Consider the following 21,272-nt stretch of genomic DNA (forward strand, 5'->3'; position numbering starts at 1 on the left):
AGTCGCTAATCTAGCTAGATTACGCCATAATCTCAAACCGACAAAGCATTTTATTCTAAAAGTAATCATAAAAAAATCAGGTGGGCAAATCCAAAAGAAACTAAAGTGCATAGGAGTAGTTTTTTCCTACGCCTTCTATCACAAGCAATAGAAAAGTTTAAAGAACTTAAAGAGAAGGAATCTAGGAACATTATTTTATTTGGATAACGCATTCGGTATTTTGTATTTGTATTGCGGTCCTGACTAATTTAGATTCATGTCACATGAGGTCATTAAAGTGAATTAAAAATGTTTCATATCAAGATTTTTTTTTTCATTTTCATGTACTCGAACCCAATCAAGACACTTCTAGTTAAGGTTAGAGAAATTCTATTCATCCTACTATGGGTGTAGGCACCTTACCCCAAAGCGATATCACGTGACACCGTCAAAAAAAATGTGTCATAAATATGTATGTATAGATAATAAGAAAAATAAAATATAAGTGAATATAAATATAAAAAATGACTATGCTTGTCGTTATAATAATTTATTTATTTGTTCAATTCTTCAAATATTGACATTGCTCACAAAAATTCCTCCATACGCTATTTTATCCCACTATAATTATTATGGTGTTAGAAAGATGATCACTATAACTAGTTAATTAACTACGAAAATTATAACGTATTATAATAATAATTAATATAACAATCACCACATGCATGCATTGTCTAGTTGAATTTGGACGTTGAAATTTTGAGCCTTTATGTCTTTTTCTTCTAACTGCCGACGCATTGGACGTTATTATTGCGAATTATTATAACGTGCTAGTTGACTTAAACAAAAGAAAAATGAATAATTTTAAATAAATCATTTTTCCTCTATTATTTTTCAAACAATGTTAGTTTTGACTTTCAGAGAAATAAAATCGTCAACATTATTATTGCATTAATGCTTATCATATCTGAGATGATAATAAACAAATAATTGTTTGATCTTTCAGGCTGCCACCAGTCATTTAGTAGAATGTTTCAAGTAAAATATATACTTATTTTATACTGTATCTATTACCATATCCATCAAATATTTGAGATAATGTTATTTATTCTAAAAAATACCTGCCAGTAATAAAAACAAGTAAAACAATAATAATAAAGTGTTATTTAAGGAGTTAAAATACAAATTTCCCGATATCAGATAAGTTGTATTCATATCTCCTCCTAAATCCCAATCTTTTTAAAATAAAATAAAAGAGTTATCGACTTCTCGTCTTATTGAAAAGCCAATCACAAAATACTCTGGAGACGATGAGGGGAAGGATTGGGTACCCAAAATTTTGTTTTAAAAAAAGGAAAAATAAAAAATTTTGAAACGTGGCACTTAAATAATGATTTGGCAAATTTTTTACAAGGTTAATGTAAAGCAATTTTTTTGTTAAACACAAGTGTGAAGTGTGTACGTAGCTATAGTGGTGTTTATCAGACATAATTTTAAAAAAAAATGGTATATAAAAGTTTTTAAAATAGGAGTGTGTAAAAGGAATTTCGGTACAAATTAAGGGTCAAACTATGTATTAAGCTTTTAACTACCTATAATTATCTTATAAGTGATTTAATTGTATAAATATTTACATTGGCAGTACATAAAACTTAAACTCTTTTTAAATATACTTTGATTAAGTTAGACAAGAAAAGAACAAAATAATTTTTTTTTTAATGTAAGGTACACCACTTAGTATTTCTTCACGTAGATGCATTAAGACAAAAATGCAAACAATTCTAATAAAATGATAATCCTTTCCTAGAGATAATGGAATACATTATTAATCAGAATCCTTTTCATATTCTAATATTGGTGTCATTATCTTTTAAATATGGTACGAGACAAAAAAAGGTAATCATGATCCAAACAAAATTAGTACTATATTTTTATTTGCAACTATCATTATTAACGTTATTATTCCATTTCCTTAAACTTCGCTCCAATTTAATTAATGACCCCTTGGACGCGCTCCGTGGCGTCCTGGCAAGCCTCCCAACGGCCAGCGCCACGATCGGCCCCGTAGTCTCGGTAGCGTCAAGTGACAAGTGCGCATGTGCCTCTGTCGCCCCACCGATAGTCCTCGCCAATGCCCATCGCGGCTGGCATATGCCAACAGTACCGCGCGCACATATAATGTCGCGCGCACAGACCATGATGATGTCAACAGTGATGCACGCACAGATCCTGATGCCTCGCCAGCGCCCAACTGCATGCAGATTCCAACAGCGCATGCAAATAGTGTCGCGCGCACCGACAGAACCACGCGCGTAGACCCTGATGCTAAAGACAAAGTTGCTGCCAACAGACTTATTTCTACCTTATAGAAGACTAAGTCATTTTCATTGTAAATATAGAGTAGTTTTACTTCATTTACTTTCAGTGTGCTTCTACAGCTTATATAAGTCAATTCATGTAATTTTGATTTATTTTTTTAAAGCATTTTTATGGGGATCAAACACTCAAGCAAGCAAACATTTCTCTGTACTGGTGTCTCTTCCCCTAGACACCGCGTAGCCTTTTGTAATAGCTTTCATTCATTAATGCAATCAACTTTCATTCTCAATTGTTCATTTCAGTTCTCTCAATTTCTCATAACATTGGTTTTTCCGTACGCCAATGACAATCTCGTCGAGCGTACGGAGGGAATCTCACTTGGCGGACAACAACTGCACTGACATCGGTTGCTTAGCTTTACGTTGCCTTTCCAAGGAATCTCAGGAAGGCGCCGCGTAACAACGTGTACGTAGCTAAAGTGGTGTTTATACTACATAATTTAGAAAAAATTGGTATATAAAAGTTTTTAAAATAGGAGCATGTAAAAAGAATTTCGGTATAAATTAAGGGTCAAACTATGTATTAAGCTTTTAACTACCTATAATTATCTTATAAATAATTTAATTGTATAAATATTTGCATTGATAGTACATAAAACTTAAACTCTTTTTAAATATGCTTTGATTAAGTTAGACAAGAAAAGAACAAAATGTTGAGATTTTAAGCTTTTGTAACTTAAAAAAGGTGAATGAGGAATGGAGGAAAAATAAAATATTTGAGTTTCCCTCCTTGGCAAAGGGACATTGTCCTATATTGGAGGAAGAAAAGGCTTTTGATGGTATATATATAACTGCTCTTCTTCTAGCTCTTAAAGGGTTAAGAATAAAGCAAGTCTCGCGCCGTCGTCATCGCTCGCTCGCTTGGCTTCGGCTTATAACCCATGACCCGCGATCCGGTCCGGTCAGACCCGTTTTCTTTCCCGGATTATTTTAAATTTTCTCGTAATATTTCAAACAACATGTTCCTGAAAGGTTGCAAACCTTTTCAGAAACAATGCCAGTAACTCTATAAATATACTTTGAATCTTAGAACCTTTCCTTACGAAATTTTCTGATCTTCTTCTTCTTTTTCTGCACAAAAAATTTCAGTGTGTTTTACAACCTTCGAGTGGCTCGCTGTTCACCAACATTTTTGGTACCAACACTCCGGTGAGTTAAATCGTTCTATCCTGGAAGGATATATTCCAGCACCTCGAGTACTTGAGAGGAATAATTTTCTTAAGGACACACTATGTATTCAATATTTTTCCTACACTGTTTTTCCAGAATTTATTTCTTTAAACAAGTGTTACTAACTTTCTGTTTTGTTTATATATTTAAGAAAGTTAAATGATTTAATTCTTTATTACATCAATACAGATTTATAACACAAAATAAGTTCTTTTTTTTAATGTAAGGTACACCACCTAGTATTTCTTCACGTAGATGCATTAAGACAAAAATCCAAACAATTCTAATAAAATGCTAATCCTTTCCTAGAGATAATAGAACACATTATTAATCAGAATCCTTTTCATATTCTAATATTGGTGTCATTATCTTTTACATATGGTATGGGACAATATGGGACAAAAAAGATAATCATGATCCAAACAAAATTAGTACTATATTTTTATCTGCATCTATCATTATTAACGTTATTATTCCATTTCCTTAAACTTTGCTCCAATTTAATTAAGGACCATAGGCTGGAAAATTTTAAAAGACAAAAAGAATAAGGTATCATAAACACCACACAACAAGTGTTTGAAGATTAAATAAGAGAATGTGTCTTGTGTTTCTTAATCCCTTTGTTTCTTTCTTTGTTTTGTGGCGCACATTTAACAAGAATATTAGAAAATAGTAACTTATTAAATAGCAATATTCAAGATGCAACAAATGTAGCATATTTCTTACGGGTTTGATCGAATCCAATTGGAAATAGGGCGGGTGGCTTACCTCATTGAGCTATCGATCGCGAAGCTATCGCTCGGTTCAACCAACCGTTTCGTCCTGATTCTTTTTTATAGGTTGAACTCATCAATTTTAAATCTCGGATCCACCCCTATTGTACTATTGGGACAAACAAGAACATGTGATTGGTCGAACGAATGTATACTTAATATTTAAATAACAAAATGGGCAAACTAAACAGAGATTAAGTCAATCTAATTAACTCTCCAGGGGGCATATACCACAGGACATTGCGATTATTGCTTTACTATGGTACCTTGGAGGTGCAAAAATCATATACATAAATCAGTTGAGACCTGGTTAGTTAATACTTAATCAAGAAGATTACCGAACTAAGTCAAGATTAAGTTAATCTAATGTACCTCTCTAGGGGGCATATTCCACAGGACATTGAACTTGTTCCTTTACTATATCTCAGAGGCAAAGGCGGACCTATGTGTATATATATCCGTGGGGATCGGATTACCGGACTCCATAAATTTCGATAGAAATTTTATAAATGTATGTGTATATTTTAAAATTAATTAATTTAAATTACTTAGCACCTTAAACACTAAAAGCCTTTATGAGATATTGATTGGACAACATATTGGTGCCCCCGTCGTGTTAAAATTCTGGGTTCGCCTCAGCTTAGAGTGCAAAATCACATGCATAAATTAAATTATTAGCTGAGTTACCTGCAATAAAAAAAATTGATAAGCATTTAATTAGTAGCATTTTCGCATAATCCTACATTTTTTTAACTAGTATTTCTTTTTCGTTTTTTAGTAGAAATAATTTTACTTTTGCATTTATATATAAGCTTGTATTCTAAACTATCCACAATATATAAGGTTCACTTTACAAATAAATAAGGTTCACTTTTGCAAAGAAAATTAAAAAAGGAATCTTACGCACCAAAACCTGTTGGGGTAATTTAGTATTTATGAATTTGAATAAGTGAATATTATAACTTTATTTGTGTGAGCTTGCTCACAGTAGTGTCTATCCCCAACCCCGAATAATATAAAAGCCAATTTATTTACAAATAAGTAAATATCATACTTTCAGTTTATTGGATGATACTATTGAAGAAAGGGTAACAACAACAACAACAACACTCGGTGAAACTGCACAAGTAAGGTATAGGGAGGATAGTGTGTACGCAATTTTACCTCTACCGTTATGAAGATAGAGAAGATATTTCTAATATACCCGGCCCAAAAAAACATAACCTAAACAAAAAACTAAGAGATAATAATAGAAAACTAAGAACTAGGAAAATACACTAATACTAAGAAACGCGCTACTACCTACTAACTTACTATTGAAGAAAGGGTCCATACTCTTTTCCTTTTTAACTTATAGAATCAACTTGTGCATTCAATTTTACAAACTTATACAATGAAAGTGTTGATTTTATACTGGGAATGTATGCGTGCATCTTAATACCAATAGTTTTCCTAATTTTGCTTCGATCTATAAAAGGAAAATAAACATTAAACATGTTGCTTTTATATTTGAAACGTAATTCATTAAAAATTAATCATTACTAGAAACCCTTTTGGTCATATTTCAATAACTTTTCCTAATTTTACTTCTTTCCTATGAAACAAAACAAAATTATTTTGACCAAACTTTTATCCAAAAATAGCATCAAAAGTCAAATTGTTGAAAATAAAAGGAAACCTCCTGGAATATAGGTACCATTAACCCCACTCCAGTAACTCAAAACTTACTGTGGTTAAACCGCGGAGCATAGAACCACGCTCTTATGCAAAGCGTGAACATCACGCGCCATGCTAATATATTTGTTCTTGTTCATTCTTCTTCTTTGGGGTCTCCAAATTTTGGTTTCTCCCAGTGTTCCTCTCTCTGTTGTCTCTCTTTAGCTCTCTCCTATATATACATACATTTTTCATATGTATATGTGCATGTAAAATTATATATACACATCAATCTTGAAACACTCCATTTATCTCTTTGGGCAATTTTGCTGAGGACCTCAATAATCTGTATGTTTTCTTTTCTTATTTCCCATTTTCTTTTTTAAGGGTCTCATTATTTTTCATTTTCAAGATTTGTTGTTATATGTTTCTGTATTTTTTGGTTATGTCCTATAAAATTTTATGAATGTTTTTAGATGATGGGCTTAAGTTTCTTTCAAATTGGAAATGAAATTTGAGGTTTTTCATGTTAAATTTTTTATCTTTATGTTATTTTTCTGGGTTTTTATGCTTTTTCATGATAAAGTTTTGATCTTTTTTGAGAATCAAGTAATGATCTTTCTGCAAATTTTAGAGGCGGTTGGGGGTGGGGTGGGGGAGTTTAAGGCTAGTAGACATTCAACAATCAATAATGTACTATAGTATGACTCAATTCAAATTAATTGAGGTGTCAGCTCTTTGAATCATTTGTATTTATTTACTCAATATGATTCCAATTGTTTAGAAAATTAAATAATTCCTAATGATTGTTAACTTACATTGACCCTCCTCGTTTATCCGGGCTTGAGACTGACTTTGATAAGCGATAGACCCTTGTGGTCCGGCCCATCCCCATCCCCATCCCCAGACCCGCGCATAGCGGGAGCTTAGTGCACCGGAATGTCCTTATGTTGAAGTTTCCTATATTTTGGTATGGGGAATGAGTAATCCATAGTGGTTTTATGTTTTGTATTTGAGAGCTGATATGGTAGTTATACAATATATTGTTATGTGAATTTGTGTCTTGTAATTTGCAAGGTGTTAAAATGGTTTTGATGATATATTGTAGGGAAGCTGGTCGCCTGACGCGAGGTAAGTTGTGTGCTTACTCCTCAATCTCCATTCTTCGGAAGATGGGCTGTTTTAGTTCTACAGCAAGACAGCAGTTTCAAGGATACGAAGATCCTATATTCCTAGCATCCCAAACAGCGTGTGAGTTCGTAATGATCTTGGTCAACTGACGTTTTACTGTTTTAGTATGTTACGATTGATTTGATAAAGTTGACCTTGTGTTGTGAAGTTGAAAGTTTTGAGATGAACAAATGGAGAAACTGTGAGGGGGAGGTTAAAGTAATGATGCTTTTTGACTGAAACACAAGATTCCTCCTTTTCTGTTGAAAAATCCTGTGCCGATAATTCTGATTTTACGTATGGAAAATCCCTCGATATCTTGTTCCTTTTTTGTGGAGAGATGCTATCGCATCACAGGTATTTAACATAACCATACCTAACGTTTTTCCAAAAAGTGGTGACGAAACGTACAACTTGTACAAATTTCCTTGCTATTTTTTAAGGTGCTAAATCTATTTACAACAGGAAGAAATTTTAGAGCTTGATCTGATGTTAGAACTTAGAACACGGTGAAACAGGGAAGTTTCCTCATTTATGCAAAGGAAAATAGTCGTTCTGAGTTGTGCTGAAAATCATTCAAAAGAGTAGTGAGGTTTATTATTATCTTTCGGTTTACTCTTACAATTGAAATTCTTATGTAGTACACAACCCTCCTCCACTTGTCTTATTTGTTTTCCTTTCTCTTATTATCCTCTTTTTGCAGTTACCGTAAGTGAAGTTCAGGCATTATTTGAGATGTTCAAGACTATTAGCAGTACAGTAATTGATGACGGGTTAATAAGCAAGGTAGGCTCTATTGAATTGGTGCCATCGGTTTTCAATGGTGCTTATGATATCATGTTGCATAATTCGAGATGGAAAGTTTAAGTTTAAAATTAGACTATGTTACGTATGTCCGGGGGCCTAATACATAAAATCATGTTGGATGTGCAGGAAGAGTTCCAGTTGGCATTATTCGAGAATAGAAAAAAAGAAGACCTCCTTGCAAATCGGGTATGGTATTTCATTGGTATAGTTATATTAGTTTTGGTTCCATTCTACATAATGCTGATTAATTAGTTTGGTACTGAGAACCTATGTTGCTCGGACTCTCCAAAAATATTGTCAGGCGTGCGTCGGATCTTCCAAAAGTAGTATATTTTTGGAGGATGCGACATGGGTGTGGCATCATTTTGGAGATTCTATGCAACATAGTTGAGAACTGGAGCGTGCTTTATTAGAATTGCTCAAGCAAACATACCAATGGGGTTCCTATGAATGTTTGTGTCAAAGAACACGTTTAAGTGGTTCACCAAAATATGGATGTTTGACTTATGGAATGCATTGAGTTTATGTTGTGCGGACTCTGCAAAATGATGTCGTACCCGTGTCGCATCCTCCAAAAATACACTACTTTCGGAGGATCGGACACGCACTCGGCAACATTTTTGGAGAATCCGAGCAACATAGCATTGAGTTGGCACTTGGCAAGCATGCTAATTTTATGTATTTACTAGCGTAGTAGTGTTTATTGCCTTGGCGCGTGAGGGATATTAATTCTCCTAGGAACTTTCCCTTGCAGATTTTTGATCTATTTGATCTGAAGCAAAGAGGAGTCGTTGATTTTGAGGATTTTGTTAGAGTAATGAATGTTTTCCACCCAAATGCCCCCCAGGAAGATAAAATTACTTGTAAGTAAAAGAAAAAATAATATAGCTATGTATTTTGTTAATTGTTTTTAGTTTATCGATTAATTGCATGCGGACAATCACATGGAACTCCATATTTTGTGCTATTTCAGTTTCATTTAGGCTTTATGATCTGGACGGCTCAGGGTATATTGAACGGCAAGAGGTAAGATATTTTTATGTATATTTTGTTTCTCTTTCGTGTTATGTTGACTGTTGAGAGTCACCTATGTGGTTCTCGTTATGTTTTATCTATTGTAGGCTTCATTATTTGTGTTTTTTCACAGGTTAAACAAATGTTGATTGCACTTCTACGCGAGTCTGAGATGAAGTTGGCTGACGAAACCATTGAGATAATACTTGACAAGGTAATTTTACTGGTGATGATGATCCATGAAATTTCATATGATCAGACGAGATTGCTGTACAGACTTTTTCTCTGTTTGAAAGAAGTGCCTAGATTGAAAGACCTATGCATATTTAGTATTGCTGAAATTATGAGATTGGTATCTAAAGCAAGCCAAGGTAGCAAGTCCTAGGCTTGATTGTTCTTTTACAACGTAAAGCTATCAAAATTCTTGTGTTACTCAAGTTATTGACATTTTTGCAAACTTGCTGTTCGAAAAAGTGCAAATGTTGGCCTCATTTCTGGTACACGTCGGAAATCAGCTGGCTTAATTTTTCTTCTTTTTTTTTCCTTGAGAAAATGCATCACTACACTAGGTTATTGACAACTTTGCATTAAGATAACCTTTTTACTTGCTTTTTCTGGAAATTTGCAGTCCTAATAAATGGTAGTCTCAGCGAACTTTGAATAATTAGTGATTTTATTTCTGTGTAGACATTTTCAGAGGCAGATTCAAATCAGGATGGGAAGATTGACAAATCTGAATGGCGAAGTTTTGTGGCTCGAAATCCTTCATTATTAAAGATAATGACACTTCCATATCTAAGGTATTGCATTTAATCACTGATATATGTATGCACATTTAGAAAACGAGTTTAAGTCACATACATGGACAGATGACAGTGTAAAGATCAGGTCACATTTACCTATTGCAGTATTTTTTAGGTGACCTAATAGTGTAAACATTTCTTTACTGTCGGTATATACAAGTTAAATTCTTAAAAGAGAGGATGATATCGGCTGATGAGATTTATACATGTTTTAATGCAGGGATGTAACTACTACTTTTCCAAGTTTTGTATTTCATTCAGAAGTTGATGAAGTTGCAACTTGAGAGTAGAAAATGTAGTTCAGAATTAGTTCTTCTCCTCCATATTTCTTTTGTTTTTCCCCTAATATATTAAATGTATGTAAATTTGTTGGGGAATATGCGAACTATATATCTAAATTGGGTGAGGAGGTTTTGTTAGCCCTCCCTTTTTGTAAAGTGATTATGCTCTTGCCAATTTGGGCAATTAATAGTGAGTTTAGAGATAATTGTTCCAAATCCGCGTAAATGATTGATTTTTCCAAGAAATCACATTTTATTTGATGTTTTTTCCCGTATAGAATCACGTTTTATGTAAAAATTTCGACCTTTTGGTATACATATTGTATGCGGTCTCATGCTACTGCTTTGTTTGGGTTATATTTTGTAACGGCTAGTTAATATAAAAAAATGTCTTAGAAGCAGGGGGGGAAAAGAGTGAAATATTCAAACAAGCAAGCTAGTTGAGATTTCTCTTATTAGAACCTAATATTAAGATTGGAGTAAGGGGAGCCTTGGCGTAATTGATAAAGTTATTGTCATGTGACCGGGAGGTCACGGGTTCGAACTGTGGAAACAGCTTCTTGCAGAAATGCAAAGTAAGGTTGCGTACAATAGACCTTTATGGTCCGGCCCTTCCCCGCACCCCGCACGAACTGTGAAAACAGCTTCTTGCAGAAATGCAAGGTAAGGCTGCGTACAATAGACCCTTATGGTCCGGCCCTTCCCCGCACCCCGCATATAGCGGGAGCTTAGTACACCGGGCTGCCCCTTTATTAAGATTGAAGTGCTCTTGTTTTGATAATGTTCCAAGTGGAATATGCATAGATGTTCAATCTAATAGTGAACCACCAAAATTCTGGGCTATTTTCAACTTCTTTAATATGAATTACTTTCTAAATATTGTATTGACTTGTTGTTTTAAGGGAATGATAATGCTATTATCCATTTTGAATCTAGGCACGTACAACTTTAAAATAATTACTAAAGTTCTAAGCCTTGTTTCCTTATATACTAGCATCTCTCCATTGTTTTTTAAATGTGAGATTCACGTAGGGTGTCATAGAACTATCTTGTGTTGGCTCGAATAGAAAAATAAGCAACTTCTATTAGCGCCTACCTCGAGTCGAATTGATTGTGGCATGTGCAATATTCATAAATGATGGTTTATTAATGTCCATGGATTTAGGCTCATTTGCCTCTCTCAACTACGAAAAAGATCTAGAGGGGTCCGAAAAGCTCGCGGAATCTTTAAACACATAACTGAAGTCTAAGCCTTATATTTTTATTGCACAACATCTATTTCTTGTATTTTTATTGCACAACATCTATTTCTTGTTTTGTCAATGTGAAATTCATCTAGGGTGTCACACAATCACCATTTTGTATTGGCTCGAATAGAAAAATAAGTCACTACTATTAGCCCCTACCTTGAATCGAATTGATCGTGGCTGGCATGTGCAACACCCATAAATGATGATTCATTAACGTACATTGATTTAGACTCTTTTGCGTGTCTCAACTACGAACAAGATCAAGTCGAGTTTATCCTATTTTCTAAGACCAGTTAAAATTTATATGGAACAATAAATTAATAATTAGATATTGATTCCATTGACTAGAAAGACAGTTTTTTTTATTTAAAAGGGATATGACATCATATTTTTTAGTATCTTGACCTTTTCATTTTTTGATCGTTACTACCATTTCTATTTAGTTTTAATTAAAGCAATAGATGTTCCATTTTAAAGAACCAACACTATCAATACTGGAAATAAAAATAAAAATATAGTTTTCAACCTATGCTTTCCATTTCCAACAAAAGTATTATCAATTATGGATAAAGAACAATCCGGTGCACAAAGCATTCCGAGTTCACGCAGGTTGGGGGAAGGGCCGCATGCTAAAAGGTACGATGTAGACAAAGGCGGATCCAAAATTTAAAGTTTATGGATTCCTACACAAATTTTAACTTAATATACAATAATAACTAGATTAATGGATTGGGTTCCAAGCTAAATATTCTTATATATTTAATGAATTTTTTAATACAAATACCAAATCTAGACAAAAACTACTGGATTCACGAGAGCCTGTATCTAATTCACTGGATTCGCCCCTGGATGTAGACAACATACCCTAATGCAAGCATTAAAGGCTGCTTCCACTGCTCGAACTGTGACCTTTGGATATCAAATAAAAATTTGGTATACTTGATTAATTCTAGAAATGGTTTAAGGCAATAAAAAAGAAAAAGAGAGAAGAGGGGTAATATTCTTTTCAAACAAGTGGTCGATCAACCGCATGTTATGCTCAATTGAAATTCTTTAATCACATAAAAATTAGAATCTATGCAAAATTCTGATGAATAAAAATATAACCACTCTTTTTCCTAAGACATCTCTTAACCACAACATTAATTCTCATCTTTCTTCTTCTCTACATTGTTTTCTTGTTTCATTATCAAAATTGTGTACCTTTTTGTAACCCCTTTTGGGACTTGACTCCATAATCATCTTTTGTGAGAGGAAACAGGTCTTTTTTGATCTGTTCTCTTCTCTCTCTTTTTTTTTCATTAACCAGCCATTAAAAATGGCTTGGCCACTACTTCTCCTGTTGTTTTCATCTCTAACTTTTTCACATGCACAACTCACATTAGACTATTATGCCAAAACATGTCCACAATTTGATGCTATAGTGAGGGACATCACCCAACAAAAGCAAATGCAATTCCCCACCACCGCGGCCGCTACCCTTCGAGTCTTTTTCCACGACTGCGCTGTTGATGGTTGTGATGCCTCCATCCTTATCAAACCCACCGCCTTCAACAAACCCGAGCTCGAATACGACATCAATCAATCCCTCGCCGGCGACGCGTTCGACCTCATCACGCGCATCAAGACCGCCCTCGAGCTCGCCTGTCCCGGTGTCGTATCCTGCGCGGATATTTTAGCGACCGCCACACGAAATCTCGTCGTTCAAACTGGTGGACCCCATTATAAAGTTCCACTAGGCCGAAAGGATAGTCTAGTTTCTAACGTTTCAAACGTGGAAGCGCACCTGACACGTGCAAACGCGACGGTGGACCTAATGATCAAGAAATTTCAACCTATAGGCATTGATGTTAAAGATATGGTTGTGTTAATTGGTGGTGGACACACCATTGGATTTGTCCATTGTAAGGAGTTTGCAAACCGAATTTTCCCCACCCCTGACCCTACAATGAATCCAATATTAGTTGAGAGATTAAGAACAATGTGTGCAAATTATACTAATAACAAAGACATGGCAGCTTTCCTAGATGTGATATCTCCTGGAAATTTCGACAATGTGTTGTTCAAGAATTTAATGAAGGGAATTGGAGTCCTAGGTTCAGACCAATTACTATATAATGACACTAGAACAAGGCCATTTGTTGAATTATATGCTAAAGATAGCAATGCTTTTGCTACTGATTTTGCTGTTGCAATGGAGAAACTAAGTGTATATCAAGTCAAGATTGGTAATCAAGGAGAGGTGAGGAAGAGATGTGATGCTGTTAACAATGCTCACCCTTGAAAGAGAATAGAGAAAGAAAATGCCATGAATTTTTTCTATGGTTTTGTTTGATTTTTTAATGAACCAAGAACTCTCCATTATGATGTGTAGAATTTGTACTTATGATGATGAATGGTATATTGGATAAGAAAATCATTAGTATTGTGATTATTTTTATCAATTTAGTGTAAGTTTTGCATGTTAAACAATGGGAATAATGGGGGTCCCCTTCCTTTCTGAAATTTGGTTCTATCATAAATTTAGAGAATGTATGTTTACTTGATATTTAAAACTACAAGGGAGTAACATATTAAATCAAAACCTTGCTAGATTTTTCTTTCCCACATGTGATTTTTGCATCAAATTTCACACAGAATATGCTAAATCAAAGCACTGTAATCAGATATAGCACACCATTTAGCCCGAATATTGGATAAGCAAAGACCATATTGAAGTAATAACACCATCAGAATAGATCACTTTCCCAAACAGTAGCTAATGACTAATTTGAAAGCGTTCACAAACATTAAAATGGTCTTAAAATTGAAAAATGGATCTGATTTCAGAATTCCATAGACAAATCATAAGCAGATAGAAGGAAAGGCAGATGATTGCTCTAACTCTCGGTTTGCTCCCTCAGTCTTCGGATTGTGCTCCTAACTGTCACAGCACTAGCAGTGCTATTGCCAAAAACAAAAAAATTGAATTAATTATTCGCACACAAAAGGGAATTTTATAACAAATATAGAGAGAGTAATTACTTCAATGTATAAGCACCGCCTGCTTTGACTTTGCCGCAATCTTTGCAGCCCCAGATCCCCACTGCTTTTCTCTTCACCGCGTACTGCTCATAGTAGCAAGTATATATATATTCAGAACCCGTGTTTTTAATATACTAGCTCTTTAGAGTAGAGCAGAAAGGCATCCAAGAACCATTACCTTTCCACAAAACTCGCAGAAGTACTTGCTATGCTGGCTAACCTCCATTTTCTTAATCTGCTTTCGCAAACTGGCACCATAACGGGTACCTAAACACATACCAAGACATTTAGGAATATGAAATCTGCCAGACACAAAATAGAACAAATTCTAAGCAACCTCAAATTATGAAAAGGCCATATAAATGCAAAAATCAAAGTTAAATATAAGAATTATGTTATACATATGACAAATAACCAGCGGAACAGAAAAACGGGGAGATAGTACTCCATCAAAACAAATAAAAAAGGAAGCTGACCCCTCCCAATAAGTAGGGTTCTGGACCAAACTCAAGTTCAAAGAATCCACAAAAGTAGTTCCAACTTCGACAATTTGATAACATGCACACAATGTGTGTGCTACAACTTCTAGCATAATCAATAGTACGAGGAAATTATTTGCACATCAATTTTTAAAGTGTGCGGCCAATCTGTGGATTACTGAAATCCAGGTTAACTCGCCATTCTCGCCAAGATAAAAGTCATTTGAAAAAATATATATACTGAAGCAAGCTGATCAACCATATTCGTGCATAGCAAACATACTAACTGTGCATTTATGTTTAAAAGAGGCTAACATGGACCAAGCAAAAGGAAAAAACATTGTTTAAGAAGAAACCATTAACTCACCATATTTCCCAACTATTCCAGCCTTCTTGGTCCTCTTAGTCTGCAGGGAAAAAATCATATATTATTTTATAACTCATAAAAAAAACCTCAAATGAACAGTGCATCTGCATCATCTAAAGTCGTGTATTGAAATAAACTAAAGTTCAATGCCAACAACCTAGTCCAATGGAATACCATCCTCTTACTGGATCAGTAACTCATACTCCGTCTATCCCATTTTATGCGACACACATTCCTTTTAGTTTATCCCAAAAAGAACGACACCATTCTCTTTTTGGAAAAAACATAACTACATATAAACTTTCAATTCTACCCTTAGTAACATGATTTATAGCCATATAAATATCGCTTGTTTTAAGTTTCAAAAGCATTTCTTTCTTTCTTAAACTTTGTGCCCAATCAAACACGGTCACATATATTGGGATGGAGGATAACATAATTGCTAGATTAGGAATATTCTACCTCACTCCAAATCCATCAAATCCGATACCTTTCCTTTTCACAAAAAATTTCCAAGTGAGCCTAATCGCATGAACAGATTAATGTTTTAGTTTACTAAAGACACCCTTTTTAAGCAAATTGTTCTATGAAAAGAGTAAAGGGTTGCACCCAAGGATGTGGTGTAGTGGTCAATATTGGAACGGACCATTGGGATATCAATTGTCACAGCTCCAGAAACCGCAGCTTAAACTCCTTATCCGCAACTAATTTTATCGGACTCTTTACATCACAAATCTGAGATAAAAACAGCTCCAATTCCAAGTAACCAGAAAGATAGGTTCTTTAACACTTGAACAGTAATCTTCACAAAAAGAAAATCACTAGATTTAACGCAAGCAGAACTATAAAAGAGTTTCTCAACAAGCGAATTTTAACAAAGAAAAACAGAAATCAATCTCCGGTTAAACAAATTATGAAGAAAAGGCAAAACAATTGAGCTGGGATGTGTAAACACAGTTGCATTTATATACAGATTCGTAAAAACTAAATTAAACCATGCATAATTCAGAGAAAAACGAACAATACCATTTTCGCTGACCGTTGATGAATGTCCTGCGCGGGAGCAGCTGTTGACGAAGGGCGTTAGCAGACGAAACCCTAAAAGTGATCATTTTCCTTTAAATAATTATGGACCCGGGTTTGAGTTCGGCCCATTGATAAAGATATTCAGTCCGACCCAAATTTAACATCCAAATAGCATAGGTAAGTCAATTTTTACGACTGATAATTAAAAAATAGTCAGTATTTGTAAAGTCATTGGAAAATAACCATTATTTTATGCGGAGATAAAATCTGAATAAAAATATCCTAGGTGGAATAGGTAAAGTTACAGCATAATATGCTGGATTATGGAGCTCTCGCGTATACTTTCAACATATTATATTAGAACTCCAGCACATTATGCTGAAATCTCATATGTAAAAAAACAAACAATATGCTGGAATATTTCCGGATTATTAAAGGTATTTTTATTCAAATTTTATTTTTACATAAAAAAATAGTTAAATTTCGATTACTTTTGAAGATGTGACTAATTTTTAATTAGCGGTTGTAAATTAGGCAATTTCGGATTTTATTTTTTTCTTCTCAAGTTTAACACCCGCCTGGCTGTTTCGTTTTTTACATTTTAAAGATTAATCACAGCTCTAGTGTATTATCTGCTTTAATTTCTTAATAAATTTAAGTATATATATTTTTTCAGTGTAAAACATTTCATACCATCAGGTTATTTTTACGGAAAAGGGTCAGCTTTGCCCCTGAACTATTAGATTCGGTCTAATATTGCCCCCCATCCACCTATTGGGCTAAATATATCATTTTCCCGTTAAGGTTTTGGCTCACACATGCCCTTTAAGTTAACATCCCATTTCAGATTAAAAATCAAAATTATTTTTAATGACGTGGCATTATCCTATTGGTTGATTTAAAACCCACCCCAAATATGTCCAATCCACCCACCTGTTTGAGCGCGACCCGACCCGACCCAACTCCTAGATTACCCACTAAACCCTCTAACCCATTGGCCAAAATACACTGATACTCTCTCATACGACTAATACTCCCCTCTTTGAAAATTAGGGTTCTTTTTCTTCTTCCCTCTCCCAAGTCTGAAAATCAGAGTTCTTAGATCTTCTCCATCTTGTTTTAGCTTCAAAATGTCTGAATCTTCTTTTGTTTCTTCCGAAATTCATATGACTGATACTCCCCTCTCTGAAAATTAGGGTTCTTTTTATTCTTCCCTTTCCCAAATCCGAAAATCAGAGTTCTTAGATCTTCTCCATCTTGTTTTAGCTTCAAAATATATGAATCTTCTTCTGCTTCTTCCCGTGACCAAAGTGAGAATTGTACATGTTATTGTGGATTGATTTCCAACCAATTTACTGCTACAACACCTTTGAATGGTGATCATAGATTCTACAAATGTTGTCGTTATGAAACTAATGGTAGTCGATATTGGGAATGGCGCGACGAAAAACTTTTACCTCATGTGTCAATGTTTATCCATAAGTAAAGAAATTATTTGAATGCCCTTCGTCTCGAAAGAAACAAGCTGAGGAAGACGATGGATGATATGGTTGGGGAGTAAAGCTGCATATTTGAATAACGTATCCTTGGAAGAGAAAGTTTCAAACTTGAAGCAGAAATCGAAGCGATGGAAAAGACTTGCGATATGGTCATGGGCTATTTTTGTTGTTTATGTAGCTGGCACAATGATGTATTGAAGTTGGTGCCCTCTAATGTTTTGCGTTGATAATGAAAAATTTCAACATATCTGTGTATTTTTGCGTTGATGGCACAATGATGGTCTGGTTGTATTAATGATGAAAATCTGCTGATATTAGTTGTTTAAACTAGTTATTTTGGTTGTTAAATGAAGGAAATATATAGATTTTAATTGTTTAGATTAGTTGTTTTGGTTGGTTAATGAAGGAAATCTGCAGATTTTAGTTCTTTAGATTGGTTGTTTTGATTGTCAAATGTAAAAAATCTGCAGAAGTTGATGAGAGGAAACTGATGTTTGTTAAGTATGTAAGGACTGTTGGTCTATTTTGTTTGTTAAGATTTATGTTGGTCTATTCTGTTGGTCTAAATCTGCAGATTTCTACAAATCTGCTAATCAATCAGTACATAACCAAATACTGAAACAGTCACATAACAGAGTCGATAACAATTACACCACTTAACAATTACCAAATACTGAAAGCAGAATCGATAACAATTACATATAACAGTCATTACACAGTAATGACTGTAATAACCAAAACAATCATTACATAACTAATTCACCACTTAAACAGCAAAAAATAAGGTATGAGGCAATCAGTACATAACAGTCAGATTACACAAAAATCATTGAACTACACAAACTACTCTAATGCTTGTCCTTTTTAGTCTTCAGTTTTCCATTTTTTCCCCTTTTTTGCTACTAACTGATTTGCAGACATAGCTGATTTGCCTCTTCAAGTGAGCTTATTTGGTAAATAAGGCAGATTAGTAGGCATGTTAACACCATCTACATCTCTTTTGATGCCAGTCTTCCTAGTACCAATAGGTTCTTGATGCAACTTTCTTTGTTCAAGCCTAGTCTTAGCTTCAGATATCACCTTAGGCATCATATCCGGCTCTTCATCTTCATCTTCATTTTTATCTTCACATTCATATTCATCATCAACTATTATTGAAGGTGCAACAAATACCTTCCCTTGAGCTATGTTTGAAGGTCCATCACATTGACTCACTCTAGGAGTAGGCATGAAAACAAATTCTGAATTTTGACTGTCTTGTGGTGCCGTTAAGGGCACATCTTGTACTTTTTGGGAAGTTCCTTCACCATTATCCTACAAGAGTTGTTCATTAAATGGTGTTTATAAATTAGAATTTTTTGTGAGATAAGAAAATATGTGAAAAAGACTATTACCAAAGGGCATTTTCTTATGTTGTGGCCTGTTGTACTACAGAACCCACATGTCATTACAAGTCTTTTTCTTGAAGCTGACCAAACCCCCTCCCTTTTCCTAGCCTCATCTTTTTCTCTTTATCTCTTTACCTTTGGTTTACCCACAATTTTTATGTATTTCTGGTGGTTCCATTGCATGTTGTGGCTCAACTTTTCCAAATTTTTCACCTCTCACTGGTTGTAACTTATGCATGTATGCCAACATATAAGCTTCCTTTGAATACCACCAATGCACCGCGTTTAATGGATCTTATTTGTCGTGCATTAAGGCTTTGATAGCATGAGGACATAGTATTCCTGTCAAATTCCATGCCCTCCAAGTACACTTCTTCAATTCCAGGTTAACTATATGCTTATATTTACCCTCAACCACTTCATATCCATAATCTCCATTAAAGACAACTTTACACTCTAATGCAATCACTCTGTAATAATGGTAAAGCTCTATAGCATATGGGCTAATTTCTTCCCTCCAATTCCTGCATTCCTCTTTACGGTTCTTCAACAAATTCATTACCTACCATAAAAAGGAAGATCATAGTATAGTAATAAACAATTATAAAAAATTTAACATAAGGAAAAAAATTACCTTTAATCTAATGTCTTCCAACATCTTGATTATAGGTTTAGTTCTTGCTTTAAGAATCCATTTGTTGAATGATTCGGTAAAGTTATTGTCAACCATCTGATTCTTGCATGTAGTGTCAAAGTAAGCCCTACACCAGTTTTGAGGAAGGTAGTGTAATAGTTCCCTAGCAGCATCTTCATGAATATCACCCAGAGTCTTCAATTGATCTTTGAATTCTTCTTCATAAGTACTCCAAGCACACCACCACATTAACTTGTTCATCTATATACCTCTCCAGTTTTTTCTCCAATTAGCTTCAATGTGCCTAGCACACCACCTGTGATTTGCTTTTGGAAGGACAGTGGAAACAACCTCCAACAACCCCTACAATAATGGAAAATCAGTTAATAAAGTATAAATTAAACATATAGTTGGGAAAAAATGGCAAACAATTACCTTTTGCATATCCGACATAAATGTCACGTTTTCACCATTTTCAAGCTCCAAAGAATTTCTCAGTAACTCCATAAACCACTTCCAGGTTCTACCAGTTTCTTTATCCACTACTGCCAATGCAAGAGGATAAAAATATTTCATTGAATCTTGTGCTATGGCCACTAGTAGAATTCTCTTATATTTCTCTTTTAGAAATGTGCCATCTAGGCCTATAAGAGGTCTCAAACCTGCTTTCTGGGCTGTTTTCACTTGAAAGTAAACATACATCCTAAGGAACCTCATTTTTCTTTATGCCAAAGCATCTTTAGAAATGTTTATCACCACATCAGATTCAGGGTTACTGTCCCTCAATTCTTGAGCATAGGCCTCTAACCTATTGTAATCATCAATGAAGATACCCTCCAATTTCTCTAGCACAAACCTATTTACTCTTTTCATCTTTGAATAGCTAACATTAAGTTTGAATTGATCCTCTAGGTCCACCCTCATGTCTTTCACCTTGTATTTAGAATTATTTTGGACTTTGTTCTTAAAATAGTGTACTAAAGCTTGGGGAGTAGCTCTTCCATTCTTGTGTGCGCGTTCACAAGTATGCTTTGTTTTCAAAGTTTTGATTTTAAATCCTTGATCTCTATTATCCTGAGATATCAATAATTCAAAGGGACAACCAACAACACATATATATCTAACTCTACCAGTGTCACTCTTCTTAACCTTAAGGCCCTTCCCATTAACAATTGCATAATACCCCACAATTCTTTTAGCTTCGGCTAAATCCCCAAAACTCATACCCTTTTCCAACTCTTTATACTTGTCTAGTTTGTCATTGACTTCTTTAGTCATTTCCTTACTAAAGAGATCCAATTGATCATTATCATAATCACTAGAGTCATGTTCATATGCTTTCTCTTCCTCACATGACTCACAATCAGTCCCAACATCTACAGTGACACTGTGAGGTTCATTGTGGTGACTTATGCTAGGAGCTGACACATGTTCTTCACCCTCATCAGTACCAAAGAATTGAAGTACACTTACCTGGTTAGTTAAGAGCTATTGTAGTGTTCTAATTCCCGAATTCCCTTCAACCAGAAAGTACCTACATGAAGGCCCTATTACTAGAAGTTGTTCAACCTTCT

The 21,272-nt window shown here is 34.6% G+C and overlaps 4 protein-coding genes and 1 long non-coding RNA gene across 7 annotated transcripts; 3 read left to right on the plus strand and 2 right to left on the minus strand.

Annotated features, from left to right (window-relative positions):
- Positions 1-6,125: 6,125 nt before the first annotated feature.
- LOC104093746 (calcineurin B-like protein 1) lies at positions 6,126-10,247 on the plus strand. 2 transcript variants are annotated; one of them, XM_009599551.4, is made up of 9 exons: positions 6,126-6,304; positions 7,065-7,207; positions 7,830-7,912; positions 8,060-8,119; positions 8,688-8,796; positions 8,907-8,959; positions 9,081-9,161; positions 9,635-9,747; positions 9,971-10,247. In XM_009599551.4, the coding sequence occupies exons 2-9, from the start codon at positions 7,129-7,131 to the stop codon at positions 10,032-10,034; spliced, it is 642 nt and encodes a 213-aa protein (XP_009597846.1). In that variant the 5' UTR covers positions 6,126-6,304; positions 7,065-7,128; the 3' UTR covers positions 10,035-10,247. The 2 variants fall into 2 exon arrangements, with proteins under 2 accessions (XP_009597846.1, XP_009597847.1); XM_009599552.4 differs by lacking the exons at positions 6,126-6,304; positions 7,065-7,207 and adding an exon at positions 7,597-7,718.
- LOC138903584 (uncharacterized) lies at positions 7,355-7,698 on the plus strand. The gene is made up of 2 exons (XR_011412874.1): positions 7,355-7,483; positions 7,592-7,698. It is a non-coding gene; the product is annotated as an uncharacterized lncRNA (long non-coding RNA).
- Positions 10,248-12,453: 2,206 nt separating the features above from the next.
- Positions 12,454-13,715, plus strand: LOC104093747 (peroxidase 41-like). Its single transcript, XM_009599554.4, has one exon. The coding sequence runs from the start codon at positions 12,600-12,602 to the stop codon at positions 13,563-13,565; it is 966 nt and encodes a 321-aa protein (XP_009597849.1). The 5' UTR covers positions 12,454-12,599; the 3' UTR covers positions 13,566-13,715.
- A 258-nt stretch (positions 13,716-13,973) lies between these two features.
- Positions 13,974-16,275, minus strand: LOC104093748 (large ribosomal subunit protein eL43). Its single transcript, XM_009599555.4, has 5 exons — positions 16,178-16,275; positions 15,152-15,191; positions 14,484-14,572; positions 14,306-14,388; positions 13,974-14,224 (listed from the first exon to the last, which is right to left on the minus strand). Exons 1-5 carry the CDS (start codon positions 16,178-16,180, stop codon positions 14,161-14,163), a joined length of 279 nt encoding a protein of 92 aa, XP_009597850.1. The 5' UTR covers positions 16,181-16,275; the 3' UTR covers positions 13,974-14,160.
- Positions 16,276-18,281: 2,006 nt separating this feature from the next.
- LOC117276169 (uncharacterized) lies at positions 18,282-20,050 on the minus strand. 2 transcript variants are annotated; one of them, XR_004506408.2, is made up of 3 exons: positions 19,699-20,050; positions 19,071-19,626; positions 18,282-18,990 (listed from the first exon to the last, which is right to left on the minus strand). XR_004506408.2 is itself a non-coding variant. In XM_033655493.2 (2 exons), exons 1-2 carry the CDS (start codon positions 19,957-19,959, stop codon positions 19,360-19,362), a joined length of 528 nt encoding a protein of 175 aa, XP_033511384.1. In that variant the 5' UTR covers positions 19,960-20,050; the 3' UTR covers positions 18,282-19,359. The 2 variants fall into 2 exon arrangements, 1 of the variants encoding a protein (XP_033511384.1); XM_033655493.2 differs by having other exon boundaries at positions 18,282-19,626.
- Between the last annotated feature and the right edge of the window lie 1,222 nt (positions 20,051-21,272).

This window comes from Nicotiana tomentosiformis, chromosome 12 (genome assembly GCF_000390325.3).
Source record: "Nicotiana tomentosiformis chromosome 12, ASM39032v3, whole genome shotgun sequence".
Classification (NCBI taxonomy): domain Eukaryota; kingdom Viridiplantae; phylum Streptophyta; class Magnoliopsida; order Solanales; family Solanaceae; genus Nicotiana; species Nicotiana tomentosiformis.

Coding starts and splice junctions, on each gene's coding strand:
- LOC104093747 (XM_009599554.4), top strand. CDS start 12,600: ATGGCTTGGCCACTACTTCTCCTGTTGTTTTCATCTCTAACTTTTTCA.
- LOC104093748 (XM_009599555.4), bottom strand. Junction 14,573..15,151: donor TGGAATAGTTGGGAAATATG/GTGAGTTAATGG, acceptor GTATGTGTTTAG/GTACCCGTTATGGTGCCAGT. Junction 14,225..14,305: donor GGCGGTGCTTATACATTGAA/GTAATTACTCTC, acceptor TTTTGGCAATAG/CACTGCTAGTGCTGTGACAG.
- LOC117276169 (XM_033655493.2), bottom strand. CDS start 19,959: ATGAACAAGTTAATGTGGTGGTGTGCTTGGAGTACTTATGAAGAAGAA. Junction 19,627..19,698: donor TGGAAGACATTAGATTAAAG/GTAATTTTTTTC, acceptor TTTTTATGGTAG/GTAATGAATTTGTTGAAGAA.
- LOC104093746 (XM_009599551.4), top strand. CDS start 7,129: ATGGGCTGTTTTAGTTCTACAGCAAGACAGCAGTTTCAAGGATACGAA. Junction 8,120..8,687: donor AAGACCTCCTTGCAAATCGG/GTATGGTATTTC, acceptor TTTCCCTTGCAG/ATTTTTGATCTATTTGATCT. Junction 8,797..8,906: donor CCAGGAAGATAAAATTACTT/GTAAGTAAAAGA, acceptor GTGCTATTTCAG/TTTCATTTAGGCTTTATGAT.